Source organism: Bombus bifarius, unplaced genomic scaffold (genome assembly GCF_011952205.1).
Source record: "Bombus bifarius isolate JDL3187 unplaced genomic scaffold, Bbif_JDL3187 scf7180000009343, whole genome shotgun sequence".
In the NCBI taxonomy this organism is placed as follows: domain Eukaryota; kingdom Metazoa; phylum Arthropoda; class Insecta; order Hymenoptera; family Apidae; genus Bombus; species Bombus bifarius.
Window position 1 is genome coordinate 1,323,120 of NW_022885057.1, and position 25,712 is coordinate 1,348,831.

The 25,712-nt window shown below is 39.0% G+C and overlaps 1 protein-coding gene across 4 annotated transcripts in view; it reads left to right on the forward strand.

Annotated features, from left to right (window-relative positions):
• Window positions 1-25,712, forward strand: part of LOC117215037 (transcription factor AP-2-epsilon) — a 201,616-nt gene that overhangs the window by 97,298 nt on the left and 78,606 nt on the right. For 2 of the 4 annotated variants that reach the window (XM_033461417.1, XM_033461419.1), the window contains exon 1: window positions 18,673-21,526. The exons of the other annotated variants lie outside the window; for them this stretch is intronic. In XM_033461417.1, coding sequence (XP_033317308.1) covers window positions 21,248-21,526 — 279 coding nt within the window. In that variant the 5' untranslated portion in view covers window positions 18,673-21,247. Of the gene's footprint in view, window positions 1-18,672; window positions 21,527-25,712 lie in introns of those variants that run through there. 4 annotated transcript variants of the gene reach the window in all.

Sequence of the window (25,712 nt, forward strand, 5' to 3'; positions counted from 1 at the left end):
ATAATATCATTATCTAAGAATACTGGCTTCACTTTAAAATTGAAGATATGTAATTTCTACATTTCGAATTATTTATATACGATATTTACGATATACAATATGTTTATTTGTATAGAATATTTCTTCTTCAAAGTGTTATGTTTGAATCTAGGAATATAGTAACATTTATGTTTGGTATATTGGTGTTTCTTTGGCCACATTCATCGTGATTTGTAACTGTGCTCTCTAGATAATTCAGAAAACGTGGGTAATGGTAGAGATCTATAAACGCTAGTTTCAGAAGCTCTTCAGATACGACAGCGGAAGCCGGTAATGGAGTCGGTAAGCAAGATATCTGCGGGAAGTTGAGAGGATAACGAAAGATTTTATACTTACTTTATTTTCTCAGTAGATGGTCGTAGTATGTATTGCTGTGTAACGCGTATTGATTTCAAACACATCCACTTAAGTTTCTTAAGTTTCGGTGTTTTTACATTTATACATCAAATTCGTTCGTTAATTTCCTTTTACGTAACTATAAATTGGTCGCGTTAATAATTGGTGTAAATATTTCATCAATGTTATTAAATATAATCTCTAAAACATATACATTATGAAATTATCTATTACGTTTGTTTACAATATTTAACAATAAAATACTCAGGACAACTAACTTCAATCAACTCTCCATCAACCGGCGAATGAAATTAAATCAGAAACCAATTTATTTATCTGCCAACTTCCTTATTTTGTCATCTTGATTAATTATTTTCACCAATTATTTCATATTCGTTATAACTAAACCCTCAAATTAAGATCACATTCATGATATGTACATTGCTGAAGTTTTAAATTACACGCTATATGATCCACGATTAAACCTAAAAGTTCTTCATCGTGACAGTCTTCGAACGAATCTAAACATTGTTCCCTTGATCAACTCCTATCACGTTCTTATACTCTGACAAACAACACCAATTAACGTTACTGCTGAATCGAGTTCGATCTCAGATACGAACGTGTCTGCTTTCAGGGTTGCGCACTTTTATCGGAAAATAGTCTCGCCATTATGGATTGCACAAAGGGTGCAAAGACTATCGAGCAGGTGGCGAGACTCACTCGTCCCGAATTGTCCAGCGAGCGAGTCACGTCGAATAGCGTTCCGCGAGAAATATGCAAGCTCACCGTAGAAACGGTCGATTATCGGCGGCAATATCGTGTGACGGATAGCTTTTGAGATTTACGCGAAGATACCAGCCGTGTCTTTTCTTTCGCGGAACGAAGAAACGGCTAAAGACATTTTCTTACCGTTAGCCCGATAGGATCTCCTTATTGATAGAGTCCGCGAGGGGCGAGGAATTTTTAATTAGCCCGGAGCACGTCGATTAAATCTTGTCGAGTAATTACGAGCCGGCCTCGTCAGCCAACGGCTATCGAGCCTCGTAACCGTGGCCGCGTTCGGGCAACTTCTTGCTTTCGTTTCGCGATACGCGTTCGAGTTTCAACGGTGGCCTTTTATCTTTCGATGACAGTCGCGAATCTTCTTGCGCCACTGATAATTATATCTCGGTACAAGTAACCTCCGTTGCCCCAACTTTTCAAGATACGAGAGGATAGAGATGATACTAGTTCGAATTGAAATTTTGACAACTCGAGTTGGTTCACTATTGATTCTCAGTTCGCTATATCAACGTTCCGACAGATTTATTCGCATTAGACTTGTTAATGCTGAGAATAAAATCTCTGAAGTTAAAAGACAGTAAGAGAATTATAGTTTACGTGTTATGCGGGCCAGAGAGATAGGATCCAAATCGAAGTTTGCTTTTAATTAATCGTGAATGCATCAATTACTTTCACTTAGAGTTTCCCCTGATAATTATTATTTTATGTAAGTGCAATCACGAACCCAGATTCGAATCGCATTGTATTTCCAATGTGAAAGTGCGCACTACTCGCCGATAACAGATATAATTTTGCCGAGAATGCCACGGTTCTTGCTACTTTTGTTATTTTATTCTTCTTTCAGTCAATTTTTGTACGATAATTCCTTTCACTCTTTCAGAAGATTTTCTTTTCTTTTCTTACGAGAAGATAATAAATCGCAGGTTTTTCAAAGCGTGTTACTTTAAATCGAATTGTTATAAGAAATTAAGTTGTAAGAAGATAAATACTACAAAAGATAAATGAAAATTTTAAGGTTGCTTTACGTAACTTTTTTCTGTCTTATGTGACGAAGATGTAAAGTGTAACGATCGATGCAAGGAGGCATTTGAGGCATAAAACACCCAACATAATGTCAGTGACATGCATCCTTCAAGCTCGCGCTAGATGTAATCAAAGAGGCTTGATTTGCAATTAATAACTCCTTCGTTGATGATTCTTGATGATCTTTGACGGTCGGTTCTTTTGGCCTGTTAATGAATGTGTCTCGATTCATGAGTCAAGATTTACGATCCTCTCTTCAGTTCTGTATCATGCAACGTAAGAACAACGTGTCTTCCCTTTTCTTACTTTTGTTGCGACTCGAATTGAAAAGTAACGATAAAAATATAAAACAAATCGGTCTTTACGGAGTTTATAACTCCATCATAGCCTTTCGTACTTGTACTCGACAAACGCAAGAATCAATCGTTATTAAGCTTAGCAGTATTTAAAAATGCGTAAATTTTAATAGTTTATGTATCTATATTTTTTATAATTAATCAAGGCAAGTTCTTCAAATTTATTTCGCTTCCTCACTTTTGCCAATAATTCTACAATTTTATAAAAATATAAATTGACACAAAAATTCATCGTCTAATAATAAACTACTCTTTAAAACAATTCCAATAAACTTTTAAGTTCAATAAAATCCAATTTCCCTGGTTATAAAAGCAACGCAATATTCGCTGTTAAAGAAGGAAGCAACACGAATTGATCGATAAATATGATCTCACTGGCAACAAGTTGAAGCTAGAACAATCCGGACGTGCAGAGAAAAAGAATGTCGGATAAATTAATCCTGACTTCGTGGCCACGATCCCGATCTTTTTTCGCGTTGTCACTTCTGTCGTCGGGCATGGATCTCAAAAGGAATACGCACGATCAAATATCTCACGTGTGGCGTGTCAGCCGGTTAGAAAGTCCGCTAGCTCGATCCTCGAAAATGTCCCTCATGCATTAATCATTGTCTAGCTCGCGCGATTCTCTAACAACGCTGTTCGATTTCAATGAGTGCGCACTGTTCCGTACCGACAAGGTGGAAGAGCTAGAATAGCGAACAAGATTGATAAATAGGTTTCTGTGTTATAGCGTATCGTTGCTGATGAATAAATTTCGATTTCTGTTCCTCTCTTTTCTTTTCTTTTTTTTCCGAGAAAAAAGATTCTAAATACATGAGTGGAAGAATAATTTTCTAATAGAGTCGTTTATCAAGCGTTTTCCGTCATAGTCTATTGAAAATATCATTTTGCATTTTATTTTGCTTTTACGACATATAATCAACGAGAATGTAATTAATATAAAAATCATTTCGCAAGTATAAGTTAGGACATTGTGAGAAAAACTGTACATAGAATAAATATTCTATATTTTATACCAAAATACATTGATTGTTACACAGAGGTTTCCAACGTTGTTACATTTTTTGTGATAACCGGTTTTTTAAAGTAAAAGTTTATTTAATAAGCATAACGTGTAGTAGTGTGGATTATAGAGCTCGGTGTTATTAAACTTTTTATGAAAATTTTTTTAATAATGTATAATTTAAAGCGAAATATAATTAAAAGTTGAGTTGAAACGTTCAGCTCTGTGTATCTTTGATGAAACGAATAGGTACTACCCGAGCTTATTAAATTCGATTTAAATAATCGAATTATAGGCAGCATGATTGTTATTTATAATTAAAAAATGTACGAAAAATAATTTATCTTTACATGTTCAATTACCGTATGGTTATTTAAACGATGATACGAAATTGTAACGATCGTAATTCAGGCGATGGGAATGAAACGTCGGTTACAAAAGAAGCTCGCAGCATTTTCAACGAAGCTCTGCCGTTCATTCACACAGTTATCGCGACGTATCCGTGCCGGAGAAAGAACGTGGAAGCAATTAGGCCATCTCGCCGAGATGAAATCTGCGTGTGAATTGACGGAGCTACGTTGATGATGTCGCCGGAGGATCGATGCGAATAAAAATGAAGTTAAGAATAAAGTTTGACGTTGACCAGTACGCTGTCTCAATCAGGCAGCTTAATCTCGTTGCTTGGTTTTCAATCAATGCCTCTATAGGGATTTGTAATAGAGGATAAACTAAAATAGAACACTTTTTCTCATAATACGAATAAATTAGAAATCTTTCGCTTCATTGATGTTGAGATATTATTACACAAGCTGTTTAAAGCTTGAAGTAAAATTGAAAGGTAATGATTCTTAACTTCGTTTATTAATCCGTGTTATTTTCTTGCTGCTTTCTGTTGTTTCATAAAGTGACGCAATATTACGTCAGCGATTGCGTATGTGTTAAAAACAGAATTAATCGATAAATCGTGAAAGACAAGACGTATTATCCACCAAAATTGTATAAATAAAAATTTTTTACCAAATTTAGTAATAAATTTTTTACACTAAAACATAAAGTATAAGATGCAATATAGAAACAAACATTTTGATAGAAAGCTATAAAAATTCACTTTTCATCATAACGTCGTCGAAAGAGGGAAGAATAATCGCGGCTAAGCGAAATGGCGCGAGGGTGCGGCACGCGGATGAAATTAAAAGCCTGGAAGGAAGATTCGTGCGGAGCACGAAACGACGTAATTTGCTCACGTGTCCTGTGTCATTGGCGACCAACCCTGTTCATCGTAGTCGGATAATACACGGTAAATTCCAAACGATTATCTACGTGACTCACCAAACTTAAAATTCTCTAATGTACGAGACATTAGAGAATGCTGTTCGTGCTTTTAAATTTTTCAAAGCTACAGAAAATAATCTTGCAGTATAATTATACAGGGTAGTTGGTAACTGGTGATACAAGCGGAAAGGGGGTGATTCTACGTTAAAAAAGAAGTCGAAAATATAGAATAAAAATTAACAAAAAATTTTTTTTTAATTTTTCCATCGAGACAACGATCTACAGTGAGATCCGTTATAACGTACCGCACGCGTACCGAGCGAAAATTAAAAGTCGATTTTCTCGAAAACAAAGCCTCAAATGAAAAATTTTTATTCTATATTTTCGACTGCTTTTTTCGCGTAGAATTATCCCCTTTCCGCTTGTACCACCAGTTACCAACCACCCTGTATAATTATACAATTCTTAATAGAATTGAAAGTTTCATGCTCTTCGATTTATATCGTTTTTTGTATATAAAAGGATATTTGTTTTCTCCTTTCGGAGTGATCGACTATATAAGAGAAAGATTATCGAGCAATAATAATATCGATATTTTGCAAGTTTATCATTCGAATACGAAAAGTTTGTGAGAAATATAACAATAAAGATTCGCAGTCGATGTCCGAAGTAAAAGACGAATAATTCGAAGAATCGATTTTGTCCCGAGCACACACGTTCCGTCAACGATCGTCTCGCACGATCCTTCCAACAATTACCGATTCACTCAATTTTTTGCAACGTCTAGCACGATTTCCTCCGCCGGATGTTACCGTGTGAAACAATACGTAGTAGGACGCAGACGTAAAGTGAAATGATAGGGGTGAAAATGAAGGGATAGAGAAACGTGTGCGTGTCGTAGATGCAACGTTTCTGAATTTTTTTTCAAGCACTCAATTCTTATCCACGTACAACGCGAAATCGGTTTCACAACGTGGAAAAACCGGCTTGTAATTTGACAACGAGATTCCTCTAGTATATAAATTCAGTCTGTTTTTACTTCTAGTATACCATAGTATAATATGACATTGTATTAGGTTGTCCGAAAAGTGTCTTTCTTTCGCAAACGTATTTTTTACAACACTGCATCTTTATACAAACGTGAAACCAAATCTGTGAAATATCGCGATGTTTATTTCGACAGAACAAAATGGATCGTACGTAATTCGACAAAATAATATAAAACAAAAAACGTTGTGCGTCTATTATTTCCTCATAAGACGAAAAAAACTTTTCAAACAACCTAATAGTATCAAAGGCTGGCTCCATCAATTTATGCATTTTAGTAATACTCGTATGTTACGAGTATTATTTCAAATCAATCAAACAGCAGTTCAATAATTTCACAACAACAATTACGTACACAATACCTTCGATCCTTAATTTTTATGCTTCGCGTTATAATCACAACATTATCATTTACGACAAGAATAGAACGTAATTCTAACCATTCGTCAAATCCACAGCCAAGTCAATGGTTTTTTCCTATCCGTAACATTCATTTTCGCAATTATGTAATTGGAAATAGATGGTACGTTTTCGTGATTTAAGGCGCTTCCGGTTAGGTCGTTGGCGAGCTAGACGGCTTTCTCGACGTCGTTGCGTCGGGGCGGCGTCGCTTCCGGTGAGCGGAGCAGAACAGCAGCGCCGGTCGAAGCCGCTGTTGCGTTTTTTCACCGTGACATTTTTTCGATCTCGCTCGAAGCGGCAGACAGGGAAAAAGTCTAACGTTGCTCCAACCCGTTTGCCCTAGATAGCACGCGCGAGAGATGTCCGCGCTCGCTCGCTCGCTCGCTCGCTCACAAACGCGTGTGTACACGCAGACACGGGCGAACGTCAGCAATCGCGGCACGTACGCGTTATGAACGAAGGAACAAGGTGCGTTGGTCACTGGGGCGTTGACCTGGCTGGACCAAAGGAGCGCGAGCGGAATCTCGCCTCAGCCGGAGGATGAGAGTCGAAGGAGTCCGTTTTTTCTCCCAATTGCTTCTCCTCCTCCCGTTGTCCTTTAGTCGATTCTCTTTTTGCCGGTCATGTGAGAGAGCACGTAATCTCATCGCGGAAGAAAACTGCTGGGTGATTAGTGTTTACAGGATTTAGAAATATTGGTGGAAGAATTGTTGAAAATTGTCGATGTAACGATGTTCACAGTTAATTTGCGAGGTAACTCTTGCATCGATAAGATTTATTGGGATATAGCATTTCGTGATAAATGGATTATTTACACATTCTATTTTCAAAATTATGTTTGATCCAGTAAATGATATTTAACATAATTTAACATATCTTGCGAATAGAAAGATCATCAAATTTTTATTTATGGACAATACGGATCACAGGAGAAGATTGTTTAATCCTCAGATGATGTTTCGAAAACTACGTTTGCAAGTTTATCGTATGTTGATTCATATTTGTATAATAGTTATTGAAGTTTAGTTTAGTTATGAAATAGATATAACAGCATGTTTGTGTTGCTAGAGTATAACTGCTAACTAACGTATTAGCTAAAACGATGTTCCCTCTGTTCTTTTAGTTAGCGTTAAGTGGGGATTGTGGTAATCAAAGACTAATGTGTTATCACCTTTGTTTTAGTACGAAAAGGGCTTTAAGTGCTGCGTCTCGTGGCTGCTTTCGATAGTTTAGGATCGATTAGCACTTAGTTTATCAGATGATATTCGAAGGCAGGTTACAATAGCAATTCTCAAACTTTTGAATTTACAAGTTTCTCCTGCTTCTATTAGTCTTCTAAGAATTATGGTGGAAGGCCAGGGAACCTCGTTAGCGTAAAGACTATACCTATTAATTTTTTGTTTATACCGAATTAGAATTAAAAGCGGCTGAAAATTTCTTAAATACACATTTCTCAAAATGAGACATAAGAACTACTTGCTAGAACAATTTGCTGTTTAAGGTATTCAACTCTTTGAAACCTAAAGCATTGGTTTTAAGAATTTCCTTCGTTTTCAAACTTTTAAATTTTCAAATTAAGATTTTTAAATTCCTCCAAGTTTCCGATTTAAGGTTCTTATTTTCTCATACATTAGATACTTCGATCTGTTATTTCATTCGCATAAAATCAAAGTCTCTTTTCCCTTTCGCACGATAATAAAATGTCACAAGCAAACAAACATTTCTCGAGCAATAAGGGGAATTCCTTTCTTCTTTAGAGAGGAATCAGAGTAGAGTCGCTTCCTCGACCGCATCGCGTGCTCGCATCATATCTGATAGGCTCGTGCGCTCGCTTTTATCGAGCATAATATCCTGTTCTCGCCAAGCAATTCGCGGATCCGCTTCAAAAGGCACCGAATTATTTGGTTGGCGTGCCGTTTCACGCGGCGGGCCCTTCGAAAAATCACGGCGGATCGCCGTTGACCCAATTCAACACGGACAATTTTGAGTCGCACAATCGGCTACTTAATGAACTTTTAAAAGCCGTCTATTACGTACCACTATAATCAGGCATCGGTTCCGTACGCTTAACGCTTTTTCGGTTCGGCCGAGGTAGTAATTACGTCATCTGAACTCGCCTCAATAACGATTATAACGTTCCGGTAACGTTACGAGATTGAAAGCTGCTCTTCCTTGCCTCTCTCGAGGTCACCGTGAATCGAAAACTTTTTAACACAGGTCTTATAAAACAAAAAAGAAAAAGAAGAAAATGTGAAAGAAGGAAACGAGAAGAATGAGAAGAAAAAGATCTCGTTGGCGGTGTTGGTTTCGTGTTCGTCGCTGCCCTCGCGCTTTTTATTCCATGCCGTTTAATTTTGCGCCGTTCTCGATCGAGCTTGCTTCGTGAAAACGGCCCTTATCGATTAATTAAAAGGTTAACAACTCCGCGCAACGGCCAGGTGATTCTGAAATTATTCCATGATTACTGATTTTAACCTTTTAATTTTTCTTTTTTTAAGCCCCCGATTTTAACCGTATACGAAACATGCCACTGACTTGATCTCCCTTTAAAGAAATTTTCTCTTCCTTATACATAATCATATATTAGACAGAACTTTCTTCCATCAACCTGTTTATCGTTCCATTTTATTTAATTAATATCGATGCAACAAATACGACGTCTTGGAATATTGTTGAGAAAGCACGTCGTTGAACGCAAGGTTTTTCATCTCTTCTTCTACGTTTTATGGTTATTCACGCGGGATTACGTTATGAAAGACCAATGCAACTTACGAGTTCTTTGATGTGTCAGCGTGCTCCTTTTGTACCGAATACAAATGACGCGATTATTGAATTTGAAAATGGCGCGATTTGTATTTTTCCTTGGCCCGCGCTTCATTAACGCGAGTACTGGGTCTCGTGCTTATTAATAAACGACCATTGAACAATGGCTAGCAGCAGAAAGCATCATCGGACAGAGATATCACAGGTCGTATTATCGCCTTTTACGGCCGTGTAATTTCGCGCGGCAAAAACCTCCGACTCGCTTTCTTTGCGTTTTCTGCGTACGTTTCTGGACCGCAGGGACAATATCTAGTTGATCGTTCCGCGAGATAAGTCACTCGGATTATGTACATCGACGTGTTCACTTTCGATGACTGTGCGAACTGGAGCATGGCGACGGGTACGCGGCATCATTCTCCGTCCCTCGTGGCCTCACCGCGAATTTTGAATCGCGTTTGATACAAGGATTGTGATATAAGAATATAAGGATCGAATATAAGCATCTTTTTTTTATAATTGATCATTTTCGCAAGCTTCATACCTCTTCGCACATGTCCAAATATCGTCGAATCACCTTGAAATACTGAATCTCCGTTTTCCTGCTATCATAGAAATACTCGTCAATCATCTTACAATATCATCTGCCAACTGCCCGTGCAGCGCACTGATATAGCGGATTTCTCTCACGCAACGCGACCCCATAACTCGACGACGTAACAACCGTCCTCTATTGAAACACACATTCCATTGTCGCGTCTTTAAATCTTCTATCCAGGATGATCCATACATACAGCATCTCGAAACTCCTATAACGGCGTTGCATCTCGTCATCCTCGTTCGACGGGATCACGAAGTCGCGATCCAGGGAACGTAACCGTGCGATCTATCGTTCGGAAGGTTTCGAAGAACATTGCAGCTGACCGGATGCAACGGGCTCGAGAATTGCGAGTCGTCGAAACGAAGTTGTTGGGACTGGAAACGGTTAGAAGAGGAAAGAAAGAAAGAATCGCGGGTTAACGTAAGCTCGAGGAACGAATACGATATCGTTGCAACGAGATTCTGATCGACTCTGGTATCCACCTACCTCGCGACCGCTTCTCGATCGCGAAACCGCAACCAGGCCTGGCCCCGAATGAATTCGAGAGGATGCTGTGTGCCCTAATGGCCGAGTAGAATCGAATGCACCGGGGCTCGTTTTGCTTCTTCTCTTTTTCGCTCGCAAGAACTTTCTTTTCTTCTTTCTCGTGGCACTCGGCCTCGTCATCGTATCGATCTACCGCGGAGATCATTTTGCGATTACTCTTGGTGAACAAAGAGAATAGGAAATCTACGTGTGTACTTACGATTTCAGACAGGAATGTTCGTTCTAAAGCGAAAGAGCGTTGATCAGATATTAAAGTAATGTTCCCCTTATGCCCGTTTCTAAGTTTTACGACAGATGTTTAAATGACAAAAGAGTCGTAATTGGTCACAGAATTTTTATTTGAGTTACTTAGAAGTCACTTTGGTCAATTCCAAAGCGATAATTTCGCAGACATTATTATTTAAATTTGGAATTTACAATTGATTATGTCATTTCTTTTTTGCGATAATTAAGTTTACGAGGGCAAGCTGTTCGTTTTCTGAGAACTGAACATTAATCGTGTGCCTAAACAATAAAATTATCAAGCTTACAAAAAGTGAAGTCATTTAACATCACGAGATTATATAAAGGGTTAAGGATATGTTTAATGTCTAACTTCTCGATGGTATGTTACGTACGTGAGCAAGTTTTAGACTCTCAATTGCTATGCTTCAATCGTCTTTACGAGCGTCACGTTTTATTTTAACGACTGAGTGTGTATTTTCAAACTAGTGGATTGTATCGAGTCGTTTGAACGACTGAAAAGATTCGATCTTCGTCAATCAGTTAATCGATAGGCGGCCGATGGGATTGAGACAGATACGCGTCACGTTCCCGTTATATGCGTCCTTCATCAACTCGTCTCTTTTTTTTTTGATTATCTTTTTCCACTCTTTTTCATCGTAGTGTTTGTAATAGAATTCGTTTTATGGCTTATAAATCGAGCGCATTTACGATCGCGCGGATCTTTTTACGAGATTATTGTTCGTGATTCGACACCGTTTTGCAAAGGAATTCTCAAATGATAGTCTTTTAAATGCATCTCGCGATATATCATCGTTGTGACGGAGCAACGATGTTAATGAATGATACCTAAGAGCAACGTCGCGGTTTGACGGGATGCATGGTCTACGAACATGGCAAAGCAATAGACCGATAATTTATTAGATGATTACGGCGCTTACGCGTGTAAATGACAAATTATTATAAACTGTCGACAAACTGTCTGTTTTGTTAAAGATAACGCGACTGGACGACGATATTGTATCTTTCAGAAAGAAATCAGAATTGCTTCAAGAATTCCTTTATCCTTTATCGTAGAATAGATTTTTTGTATTTCTGTCGATAAAAACTTCAGCTCAACTTCAAAACCTAATATGTAATTCCAATATAAACGATGAAAATGGGCAAAAAGATGTCTGGATCGAGAAAAGCGTTGCGAGAACGATGAGTTGGAACGAAATCGGCTGGCTGCAGACTCGATTCCGCAAGAATGGTGGTTGTATTAGAAGCGACTCGCGCAATTCGACTCTAATCGCGTGGTCGAAGACGTGATTGTAATAACAAATCTCGAACAAGCCACGCCTATTTACCATTATCATTCACTGGACTATGGATAAGAAACGAAATAGCAATGATCAGATCCAGATGGTCGTGATTGCGATCGTAACGTCCAATCCAGCGACACGCAATTGGCAACGTGATTTTCTGGTAATCAGTGCTCGCATTTATTTCTGCTTTTCCCGTTTAAATTGTTTCCCGTTTGCTCGTTCACTGGTCTTGCGCTAACTCGATCGATCGGTCGCGAGTAGAAACGTTTACGAAATTTAATGGGAAAAAAATTAGCGCTTTGAAGTAGCAATCTAAAACGCGAATCGAGAGAAAAAGAGTGAAAGTTCAATGTGGCAACAGATTTTATTATTCGATTTCTTTCACTACAGAAATTTAAATATGAATTATTTAACCAAAGCAGTATTATCTTTTAAAAAGTAATGGAACTCAGCGATGTATGGTTATCTTATCTGATATTATACTTACGTGTATGTATATGTATAAATGATATGTTATAGAACATGTCGGTCGATGTTTAAGCGAAAAAATGATATTTGATTATTCTATGATTCTTATTATTATTATTTTGATTTTGTATCATTAACTTTACATTATGTTCGAAATCGTTAAACGTTCGACAGAACATTGATATAAATTAATTAGTACTTTCTATGCTTTTCCAATAGTGTGCTTTTAAACGACGCAAAAATATGATTAATGGTATCCCGTTTTTCTTTCTCTGCCCAAATACATATACACGTTTATACGAATATAGTTTTTCTAATGTTTTTTCTAGCGGTCAATGAAATGTGTGTTAATTAAGTACCTATTAATAAATGGAAATTGTATTTGTCAGCGAAAAAAAACAGATACAACTAAAGAGGTTCTCGTCACACCAGTTTTTTTCTCTAATATATGCGTGATACACTTTAGTACCTGATTCTATGAGTACCATAATGACAGATAATCTTATCTATTGGATACAGTAGAAAAAAAGATTACGCAGACACAAGAAGCAAGTAAGAGCATACAACTGTTAAAATTTGTATACATACCTTAGCCAGTTCGCTACATTAATTTGTAACATTGGAAAAGTACACTCGTGATTTCTTTTCAATCTCATTACCCTGTTCTCATCAAATCCTCTTATATCCTCTAGAGCTCTCTCGCTTATCTTAGCTTAAATTATTTAATTATATTTCTCATACGTTTATTTCGCCTATGTAGTGTCATATTACATGTTGTTTATGTACTAACTTATGTAAAAAACAGATGAAAAAGAATGTATTTAAATGACAGATATACATTAAGTAAATTTCCGCTACTATTCGTAGCGGAAATTATACCGATCTAAATACTTGTTAATTTATCATGTATCAAGTTCTTCCTACGTTGTAAACCTAAAAAACTATTTAATAAAATCATACTAATATCGCATGCATACATATGTATAAGGGGTTGTAATCTGCACAGAGTATTATCTATCAAATTTGCATATACAATACTATACATTATTAATAAATCATATATACAATAATACTGCTACTACTATTATTACAATATATAAGTAGTAATTATATTAATAAATCAACTTTGTTACACGCGTGAAGAAAAGTATGTATAGATGAAAATACAGATGATAGTGGGAAAAAACAGAGTGACGAAATATATTCGGCTTCCTAGCAATCCTTATCCTTACAATTTTACGTCTAGAGAGCGAAAATCTGATCAGAGGATGTAAATAAGTTTATGGATAGAACAATTAGGCGAGAACCTCTAAATCCTTCTAATGACGAATATCGGAGGCATCATAATTCCTAACCAATTATCTGTTGCAACATCTTCGAAAAATGTATACCTAAAATGTGTTGCAAAAAATAAGCGATGATAGGTATACTCGTCAAACGTAAAGTATATGTAGCTGTTATACTATACAATTAGGTTGTAATGAAATTACTGTTTTATTTCGTAATATTATCACTGCAATTTACTGCAATTACTAAATTGCAATTTAAACAGCAAATTGTAATTACTTTTTACTCATGACGAGTATACTCGTCAAAAACAATTAACTGGTTAAAGTCAAATATAGATAGAAATAACTAAATTTTCGTAAAACTATTACTAAATTTTGTCGGTTTCTGGATTAAAGTTAGATGGAAGAAACACAGGACGAATGTAAATTGTCTTCGAGCGAGCTGATTTTTCACATGTCCCGAAAACGTAAGGCGAGTAGATCAAGCGAGTGGAGTCTATGTAAACGACGGGAACGCTGGCGAGAAAATCGAGCGGAGATAAGCGGATACAGGTAGGCCGGGGCGACAGGGACGTCGTGCCATTTGTACAGCAATATATTATCCAAGCCAGTATTATGTCGTATCGTACAGGTTGGATGGCCTTTACCATCAGGGACATTGTGCGGATCCCATACGTGGCCACATATTGTGGGACACGGCCGCTGCTATCTGCATCCGGCAGAGACACCCTTACAAGAGACGTGAAAATATGCTCAAAGATTTCTCCGGGGAACGTCAATGCGTCTCACACCCGAAAGACGTATTCACCGTTATCGAGTAATCCTTCTCTAATCTGAAAAATGTATCGCGCTGCGCTGTGCCGTTCGACGATCACGTTCGGCACGCGAATACACATTAACTCGAATAGGGTAAGCTATTGCTATTCTGTTTGGATCTTTTTATCGTTCCTGAATGGATTCGTGATAGGATACTAGGGAGTTAATAGTACGCCTGTTGATTTGATGTTGTTGTAATTAAACTTAGATATTGAGATCAAAAGAGGACAAGAAAAAGAAAAGGATTAATGCAGGAGGGTAAAATGAGATTATGTTGAAGCTTGCACATCTCATTTTCTCTTTATGAGAAATAGGATACAAATTTTGTAATATGGAGAATTAAAATTAGGGCTGATTGAAATGAAATATTATAACGAAATTCGAAATAAATTAAAATTAAAAATATTACGTTCTAAAATTTACCTTGGAATTTGTGATCTCCTTACATCGTCTCTTTGCGATAAATAAATTCGTGACAATACGTCGTTTGTTTTTTTAAGATATTAAATTCTAATTATGTGCCTGGTTCATGCAATTGAGAACTTCATAAAATATGAAATTGATGAGTTTGACTTCTGAGTGGTTCAATTATATCATCGAGTTCCAATTAAAAATATTTTATCGGCAATTAAACAGATTTATGATGATCATAACGGCAGATAACTGACTACAGAATTGTCGTCGAAAGTTGAAATTACAACAAATTGCGACAGAATATTCAACCGCGCGTAAGCAAAACTCTTGCAAATTTCGAATTTCGTCCTTTTCGTTTTTTGCTTCAAATTTCCAAGTACTTTACACGCTCGTATATCTCGTTTATAGAGCACGCCCCGGTCTATTTTTATTCAGGTAACACATTGTAAATCACGAGAAACGCGCAGCGTTCCACTTTCATAGAAGCATTCGAACGCGTCGCGCTCGTTCTCCTCGAAATTCCCCCGCTTACGTCACGATATATCGAGCAGCGTTCTTGTAACACGGCCGACGTATCTCCCCTTGTATCCTGACACGGGGAATGCGTCGAACGAGTTCGTTAACCATTCTCCTTTTTGCTCGTTCCCCACACGGTCGCCTCTTTCTTCCCTATTGGACACGGATCCACGCTGTTTTCGGCAGTGATCTCATAATTACGTACGTGGGTGGCTTTCTCGCACCGATTTTTGCTTCTCTGTGCTCGTTCGATAACTTTTGCACGAGTAACTCCGTTATCGGAACAATTTCAAAATAATTACAATGTTGAGATAAAAACTTCTTTACACGAAAGTTTTTATTGTATCATGTCTGATTAGATAATTGTTATTAAGAAAGTCACTGTCGATAATTAATAGAATCAGTGGACGAGACAATTTTTTTATTATTTATCGTAAAGGGATTTTCAAAAGCTGAATTAAAGAGTATCGAACAATTTTCTAGTTGTTTGATTTTCAAATGTTATTACGCTCTGTACATACACACAAACAAATCTCTATCACATATCATCCCATAAATTCGTCAATACTTGCCTACGATTCTCTCAGAAATGGAATTATATCACAGTCACTTAGCGTGGAGTTTCATACGTAATTAAAATCACTTAGATGATTTAATTTGAAAAAGGAAAAAGAAAATAAAAGAAACTTGTAGGAAACGAAATCACAACAGTATCCGTCGAGGCTGGACAGGTGCGCGAAATGTGCAAGGAGGAAGGAAAAAAAAGCCGATCTGTCTTCGCATGCCGGAGGGACCAGCCTCCTTTGGAAACTGCGATTCCAAGGTCCGTTGTTGCCAGTTACTATTCATCTAACCCGAATAATTTTACTCGTTAAAGCCTGGTATCGATCCTCGCGATAATAAGGGTGCGTATCTCAGAAGCGAGGATTGCTTTGCGAATACGCGATGAAAATATAAAGGGAATGGTCACATTTAATACGAAGGAATAAAGTCACATTTAATACGAAAGGTGAGAAATATTTTAGCAAAATATTATGTGAAATGTTTTAATTTATCTTTTTATAAGAAATATAATGCTACGAGTTTATTAAGACAACGGAAAGGTGGTTAATTGAATAGTGGTATGCTTTTAAAAAATTTTCATATCAAATAATTCGGCATATTTATTGTCACTCAACAATATCGCGGTGTAATCGACGAGACGCGATTTTAAAAGGTATTAAGTACTTTCATTTACTCTGGCATGATCATTTTCTCGAGAAAGAACATTCATAATTATGATACTATGATTGGAGGCAATAATAGATGTAACAAAGATATTTCTGGCAAATTGGTATTTATAACGTAATCGTTAGCAATGGACGCGTAATTCACGACTGATTACGGTTCAGTTATTCCACTATAAATCCGCAATCGGAGCTGTTAGCTTCGTTTCGTTTGTTGGTTTTTGCGCGAATATTAAGTCGCGGCATAGAACATGAGGTAACAGAACAACGTATGCTCTAAGCAAGTTTATTGCAGTTTAAATTATATACCGCCGCTAACTGTTCCAACAAAACATTCTTTCTTAATGAGCGTCTTATTTCACGTTCGCCGTTGCTCATATTTGGGTTAACATATGGAGGAATGTTCCCCTATATGCGATCCTGTCACAGGATGCCGACATTTTTTTCTTTATTTCAGCATGCGCACGTTATTCATAAAAATATCGGACATCAACAATAATACGATTTCCTAATCGTTACGAGGGAACAAAATGAAAATTGCGATTTTAATTGAGTTTTATGGTGCATTCTAACGGTATCAAAGTTAATAGAAGTTCGAATTCCAAAATTTACAGGTTTTTCTCGGAGCTTCAAATTACTTTGAGATTAATATCAATCAACCGATACGTCTTTTATGATCACGTCATATTTTAAGAGAAGATAGAGATACATCTAAAAGGAGAAAAGATCCAATCTACTAAATTTAATTATTCATCGGAATTCAATTACGACGTGTAGCATCATAACATTTCGATTAATCCTAGAAGTTCCATTTAAAAGACTTCACTTGCAACCGGCATATCGCGATCATTGGTACAACTTCGACAGAGTATCGTCACGTTTACCATACCGTCAGTTTTTGCTTCGTAAAACAATCCCTACTCACGTCCGGTCTTCGATTCATCGAACACACGCTAAAAGCATTCAGGCGTATCCTGAAGAGACGAAGAAACATTCGAATCGCTCATAGCTCTACTTACAGGATGCTAATTGGAAGAATGGCAAGAGAACGAGGATAGTCGCGGAGGAAGATAGAGAAAGCAAGGGTGTACGAGGGGGAGAGAAGGTGAGACCGGTCCGGCGCAATTTACCAGTCGATCGAACGGTCGCGAGCGGTCAGAGGAACGCATTCGCCGAGGTATCGCACAAGCTAAGGAGTTGGTGGCGATTTAAAGCCGGTGACCAAGGAATAAACTTCGAGGTGTCGACGTCTACTGTCACAGCAACGCCACGCGTTCGCGCAAACCGTCGACACGCAACGTGAAACCGAGCTTATGACTCGCGTGAACGACTATGAACGGCGGTGGTATCGTCCGCCGCATACCACATGAACCGATTGATAGCGAGAGTAATGGCGCGAAAATTAGCGAAACTGACAGCGAGGAAGACGGACCTTGCCATTCCGAGATCCGTTAATGGAAAATATCGAAGCATGTGTGAAGCAATCGCGAGTGTGTCGCTCCTATTTAATTCTTCCACCCGTTTATTATCGCTTATTATAGAGAAAGATATGCGAGAATACAAGAGACAGAGTAAAACAAGCATGAAGAAAGCGTACAGGCTAGCGTGCTCCTCCGAGGAAGGACCAAGTTGATCGAATGGAATCGTGCATGAATAAGATAGAAGCAGGATGAAAGGGAGTGGATCGGGAAAAAGATAGAGGGAAAAGGATATCGAGTACGCGTGCACGAGGCAAAGACTCGGACTGGTAAATAGTAGAACAAAGCTGGTTCTCGGTGGATTTTCCGGCTAGGGAATAGGATAGATATCGTCCATATCTATCTTGATACGATGTCTTGAGAGCATGAGACGGTAGCAACGATCGGCGAGACAAAGAGGCAACGAGCGGTTCTCGGTCGTGGTTGAACGGAGACAAGTTGCTGCGCTGCCTGTCGAGGTGGGGAATCATCGACAACGACGGTGGACAGTCATGGCGAGGAAGAGAAGCTCTGAGGAAGCTCGTGGAAGAGAAGGGGAGACCGTGTGTTCGCTCAGAGAGGACAGCTGGTATCGACGGCGACGGCGTTCTCTCGTGAAGGTGATACCGATGGCATCGGCCGTGGTAGCGTGGTCGGCGTTGCGTCGGTGGTGGTGGCCGAGGATGCTGGTTATGGTGGTGGTGGTGGCCGAGAGGACGCGGAGGTAGTGGTGGTGGTCCAGCGGGCATATCGTGCGGGCCCGACACTTGCTCTCGACAAGAGCAGGAGAGAGATTTGCCCCCTCCTGCCGCGGGCGGCGCCACTCGAGGAGATCCTTTCCTCTTTTCGCCTCTAGGCCATTCTCGAGAGGCGCGCGCGGCAACGCGGTGTCGCACGATCGGTCCTCGTCGACCTTCGATTGAATACGCGCGCTTCTACGTGTTTCTACCAGACTTTTCGCGCATCGACTTTTCCAAAATTGCGACACGTTACACGGCGATCCGGAGTCCGCAGGTTATCTTCTCGACCGTTCCCTCTTGGTCTCGTGTGGCTGTCTTCGTGCTACCGTGACCGCCCTCTCCGCCCCCACGTGACACTAGCGGCCACGTGACTCAGATCGAGACCGCGGATCTTCGTCGTGGGACGTCAACATCCGTCGCACGACGCCCGAGGGATTCGCCGTTCCTCTCAACGCACTCTCGCCCGAGGATGTTTCGACGTGGATATTGATCGGTTGCGTTACCTCTGCAAACCGGCTCACGTTGTTTCCGATGTGGATCGTATCGGCCATCGATAAAGAAAACGCGTGTGTTACTTGTTGCTACATTGTGTCTGCGAAGCCAGGGAGTTTCAGGCTATCATGGGAGACGCTAACAGACCCATCGAAGGACAACAAATTTGATCGGTGATTACCTAAAAATATGAATGAATGGAAACGATGATTGGTGATCGTGTTATGGAACGAGGTGATAGATACAGCTTCATCGACATCAACTTGTTATCAGTGATAATTTTAGAAATCAATACGTAAACTGTCATGTTTAATCGAATACATTTACAGAAAAGGAAGTCAGAATTTAACACTTTTGATCAATTAAAACATAAATTATGAACATGCGCGAATTGTTGTGCACGAGGTTTCGAGCATCGAAATCAGAAGTCGTGATGCCGATAGGAAGAGTGCGGGTATCGATAGGTGCAATCCTATTACCGGTAGCGGTCCGCGACTCGATTCCACGGTGAAATCGGGCCAAACAGGCTAAGTTGAATGTTAGAACAGTAGTAAGCAAGGAACGTACGTCACGAGCTTGACTCGCCACGTGACTGTTCGCAACTGGCTACGTTTTTACGTCTTTTCAGGACATTTGCGCTCGGCTCTCGCGGAACCGCCTCCTTCTTCCGAATGATCTAATCGCGTCGACTCGTTGCGAGTGCATTCGTTCTGTCACTTTCGTGCGTCATACTATAGTTTTTGCTAATATCACGCAGTCATGGACATCGATCAACGCGACTTCGCTCACATTTTCGAGCGACGATACGATGTCGATCGCGTCGTTTAATGCGAATCACACCGAACGAAGATATAGTTACGCGGTGACGACCGTGTTATTAAACTGCACGAAGAGATCGCCCGCAAGAATTCAGGTTTCTACGTCATCGATCAGCGAAACCGGTGGAAAGTCAGAGACTTTAATGCCCGCAGAGACGCGCGCCGCGGGATCGTTTTACGTCTGGTTTTAAAGTTGCGTGCTCCACGTACACGTGAAGCGATTTCGTTCCAGTCGCTTGTTGACTGAAAGTCGATCGTTTCGTCGACGAATCTTACTACCTCCGGTAAATTTGGGTTCAGAATATATTTAAACACAAGCCAAAAGAGTGTAAACTTTATAATCATCTCAATTAAACCACAAACCGAGCTTCGATCAAGCTGCAAAGAAACATAATTCCTGCGTATCACTCCACAATAAGACACTCGAACGAGGATTTTTAACGAATTCCAAATAATCGTTAATTCCATCTCCGCGACCATCGAGTCGAAATCTTTAAACACCTGTTCACGATCGGAATTCGCCAAGTTTCTCGTTTCGTATACAAGTACTCGGCAGCAGGTATTCCTGCTCGATTCAGCGACCGATCATCCAGGGGAAAAAGAGGGTCAGGCTGGTTTGGAAAATTGGGTGTGCTCTGGCCGGGGTCCTGTTTAGCGGTGAGCGGCACCGTTATCGGGTACAGGCGATTTATCAGCCCATTGTCTTGGAGCGGGGTGAACGCGAACTCGATTATCGGGATTCGCCAAATCTGGTGGCTTTAACAAACATAAACGCAGATGTATGCGCGAAGAGGAAACAAGCTCGTATAGAAGAAAGTGATTAATGGGAGGAAGTCTCAACGAGTATAACTCTGATAAAATGTCAACGAAGCGATGTTCATAGGAGAAGATCGATTCGAATGGAAAGTGATTAATAGACCTGGAATCGTGTCGCAGATTGAAACCGTGGGAGGAAACTCTCGATCATCGATGACAATCTAATTAGTTTCCTTTTAAGAATGTTTAATAGCAGCGCTGTCTATTAAAATAATTTTATATATCATCATTGAAAAAAACACATCCTGGTCAGATGTATCTATTTAATCGTCAAAACGAATCGTCGAACAAACGATCACGTGAATAGAAAAGGGAATTGGGCACCGAAGGAAGGCTCTATGAACGTGCGTCCGTACTCACTGGATGAGTGGAGGTGCCTCGTTGCCACCTCTTGGCAACCGACGCAAATTGTCCCGTCGAAGACGAGACCCGACTGTCCGCGAATTCTGGTGATCGTGACCGAGGAAGCATCTGTGCTGGGAAAAGTGGCTCATCATGTCCGTGCTGGAAGCTGGTGAAGCCGACAGGTCGACGATGTCACCGCTGGACGAAGTCGTGTCCCCGACGAGCGTCGAGTCGGAACTGATGGTTACCGACATGTTGGACGAGCATGAGACCACGCTGAACGAACATAGAGACGGCAAGCGTAAGAGAGACACAGACGGCGAGGAGCTCACACCCAGGAAATTGCCCTCACTCACCAGGAACAACAACGACGTGGGCTTTGTCCTCGAGGAGAGCGCCGACGATGATCTCCACGAGGACAGGGATGATGTAAGTCTTTTCCTTTTCATCTCTCTTTTTCACATTAAGAAACGATTTTATTTATTTTGCGATAAACAGCTGAGTTTTAAGAACATTGGCCGTGTTGATTAATTTCATTGATTACATTTCCTGATTCACATTATTCGATTCAACATTGAATACAGCTAATGGATAGAATTATTTTAAAGAGAAACACGGGAATGAAAATTCAAAAAGAGTATTTATATAGTAAGTACTTTCTGAACGAAAATTCTTTAATTAATTTTTAAATGTATTGTTCATAAATCATAAAGTATATACAATTCTGAATACTTCAAACTATTTATGAAAGGTGAAAACCGAGACGCGGAGCTCTTCCTTTCAAAACCACGTGAATGTACACGTCATGGTTTCCGACAAAAAGGAATCGAAGCTAACATCGATAACACTTAATAACACGTGGAAGCATTGATCGCGCGACGTTATTTCTCCCTGTTCGCACAGACATTTCGACTCGACGCGAAAAATGAATATATCGGATGCCATATCACGAAACTTGAGAATACATAGACCGGTGGTATGTGGCAGCGTTTCAGTGACATTTATCCTCTTTTAAAACGTATTCCATAACCCTGTTCGACGGACGGCTCTCAAACTACATTGCGTAGAAACTAAATTCTCACGTGGCAAGTGAAAGACCAGCTGTCGGTTGAAGTGTCCGCCTACGCATGGTTATACCTGCTCCACTGTCGTGAGAGTATTCAACTCTGACATACGGCAACAAATCAGGTGTCCGGATTCAGGACTATCATAAAACGAAGCTATTAGCGCGTCATCTTTACAGTCCAGGAAGCTCGATGCACGACCGCTCCTTATTTAGCTAAAGCGCCCTTTCCTTCATTCGAGTCGGAGACTGTCCTGTTTCTGAAGTGTTTCTCGAATCGAAATTTTACGTTTTACGTCTTTAGAAATATTTGAAGATAGTGGTTTTGTATGATTTATTGGTGATAACTGGGAACATGGAAAAGTGCTTCCAAGTTAGAAATTTTGTTTGATTGAGATCCCTTTCCCTTAGCTCTATCTGTTCCAATGAAACGATCGTTGAGTAGAAGATGTCTTTTCATTGAAAATGTTATGTTTGAGACCACTAGAAATATATAATGTACGGTTTATTGAAGGTAATTGGCAATATAAAAAAATTCTAATATTACGAAGTTTTCTTTTTTTTTTTTAATTTCTCTAGTAACTGCGATAAACATTTTTGGAGGCTGAGTAATTTCATCCATGTAATTTTGTACTAATGATAGAAAAGCAGTAAATTATAATAGCCGTTCTTCTAATCTAGGAAGGCCTTTCTACAACTTGTTCTAAACATATTGGGTTATTTAAAAATGATAGCTTGTTAGTACAAATTATCTCATACCGCAATATGGGATGTAACTCAAAGCAGTTATCAGGCTTCTTCTAGCGCATAACGAAGCGCGCATAATCGTTTATTACGTCATACTGTAACGTTATAATTGCTATCGTAAAGACGACGCACACATTGCTTTAAAGTATTCATCAAGTGACGTGTAGCGGAAATATCTAGAAACGGGACATTAAAAACAACATTCATACGTTTATTGCATCGACGTCTCGGTGAACAATATCTCCCATCATCTTCAAGTGAAGAAAGAAAGGATGTCGAAAAATGCAGCCAAGAATCGTTGGACGAAGCAGAGCAGTAAATCGTGACTTCTCTAAAATTGTTATTTTATCTGATGTTGCTTTTCAACGGACATCATACTTGCTAAATTTCACGCTCGTCATAAAATCCTCCATTACCCGTCTGAACGATCCACGAATACCATTCGCACGTCCTTGATTGATTCTTTCTTCATAGTGAACTTTAGTTCCTTTTTAGGTAGTCCCTAATTTATTGAATTTTGAACTAAAAAACTGCTAAAATACAAAAGGTCGCGATAGGTGATGAACATCATAAGTATTCGCAATTTTTTCTGAACGTCATCATCGACTCTCTTCCCCCTTTCTTTATCTTATTTTCATTTTACTTCTAGTTTGCTAAAATTAATTTTATACATAGGGAAATGTTTATTTTACTTTTAATTTATAGAAATACCTACATACTTCCATAGCGTCGTTCTTTGAAAGGATCATAAGATATCGCAATAGAATTCAATAGATCATACTTCAAATCATTATTCCTTCGAAGTTTCGGATGAACGTTAAAACATTTCTTGATACCGTAACAAGCTAAAATTACAGAAGACAACAAAACTGATTTATTCTCACTTTCTTCATTTTTATTATCGTTATCATGGACAATTCTTTGTTCAAATCCTTATCTCGATCTTTCGATCATTTAAACGATCTAATTATCAGAAAAGTTATCTCGAGATAGGGATCGCGCACGAGATAAGTGATCGACGGTGCTCCTCCTCTCTGATTGGGCATCGTGATCGTTCGAGGAAGCGATGCCGCTGACCACTCTCGAAAACGGGGACAGAGGCCAGTGAGACGTGCTCACGCGTAGGCAGGATTGTCGTAAGATACAAGCCCATGTGCGAGGTCACGAAACGGGTTTCAGGAAAAATCTACGCGGGATCCTGAGATGTGACCACGCTATCCTATAACTACAGTCCTGCCACTGTTCGATGCAGCGATCCGACGCTATTAGAAGTTCCATTAACCGCTTTTCGTGCCGATACCTGTCCACGTAAGAAAATTTTCTCCTGTGAATGGTTTCTCTTGTAGCAGGTGTACTGTAGGATTCAGTGAATAAATTGTTGTATAGATTAGATATATGAAAGCCAGGTATGTTTTAGACGAAATTGATGTATGGATTAATCTGATTGAGATTACGAGACTCTTGGATCAATTGAACTGGGTGGTAGTAGCTTTTTATACTTGAGAGAAGGTGGATGAAATTGAAATTTTGGAACAATTTCCTTAATTTTTTCGAGAAAATTCATCAGATTAATTTCATCCAATTGGAGGAAATTAATAATTGTAATGTGTATGATAATCAGATTTGAAACATGACACGCCATGGTTTCATATTAGTTAGCTAATACTAGATGGTATTACTACTTAAAGCAAAATTATATCTCAAATATGAAACATTCAGCAGACCAAATAACAATCATAGAATGAATTTATTTCATTTAAGAATTGTTTACCTATGCTATTAACAATCTTTCAAACTCGCTGTAAATCAATCTTTACAAGCGGTTCAAGTAATGAAATAAAAAAGATGTCTGGAAATAATAAACGCATAACGAAGAGTTAATATTTCTGAAATGCCTATAAAGGATATCTCAGTACTCTATTCGCGCATTGAGAGCGCATAGAAAAGCGCATTGCGTAGAAACACCGGAAAGGATAATAGGCAAATATCGTCCGATGTTGATGTGTAGTATAAAGTTATGGATAATTTATTTACGTAATCCTGAGATGTTACTATTTTGTGTACGCAAAATCCCAATGGAACGCGTTTACCTCCGTGCCAATTCCAGGATCTATAGAGTAGCATCAAGGATTCCATTAGCCGTATTTCCAGGGGATGCGCCCGTAAAAATCATCCACGATCGTTCTCGACACGATTCTTCGCGCGAATGTTATCTCTGAATCTATTGTTCGTTCTTGTAACGTATAAAACTCATCTGCAAACTCTGATCATAATACATATGTACCTATAACCCATTTTCTTCAGAAAATAACATTTTAAGGTATTTTAAAGGATCGATCGTCATCCAAATCTATTAATCATTATCTTAAATGTTTAATCGTCGATCTTCCTCTATCCAAAATTGACAGTTTCAAAGCTTTAATCGCTGCACAGATCTTTGATCTCTATACTTTCTACATGTTAAAATAATGGCTACTATACAATTAAACAAACAGTTAAAGGTTATAACGTGACTTTCACTTAGCATGGGGTATCCTCCGATAAAAATGCGTGGTTTTCGTGTCTGACTCTGAGCGTGCTCTTCCTGATTGGAAGCCGAAACGCACGTTATTAGTTTTAATTACGCCTGGTTATGAAAGCGTACCCTTGTCAGAGAAGAACAGCCGTAACTTAAATTCTCGATCAGTTTCGATGTTGTTAGAGGTGACTCGCAGTCGTGAACCTTTGATTAGCACTCGATGATGATTGGTTTTAGAGAGTTGAAGATTGGTACTTCGAACAGCTATGATATCATAAACACGTAAC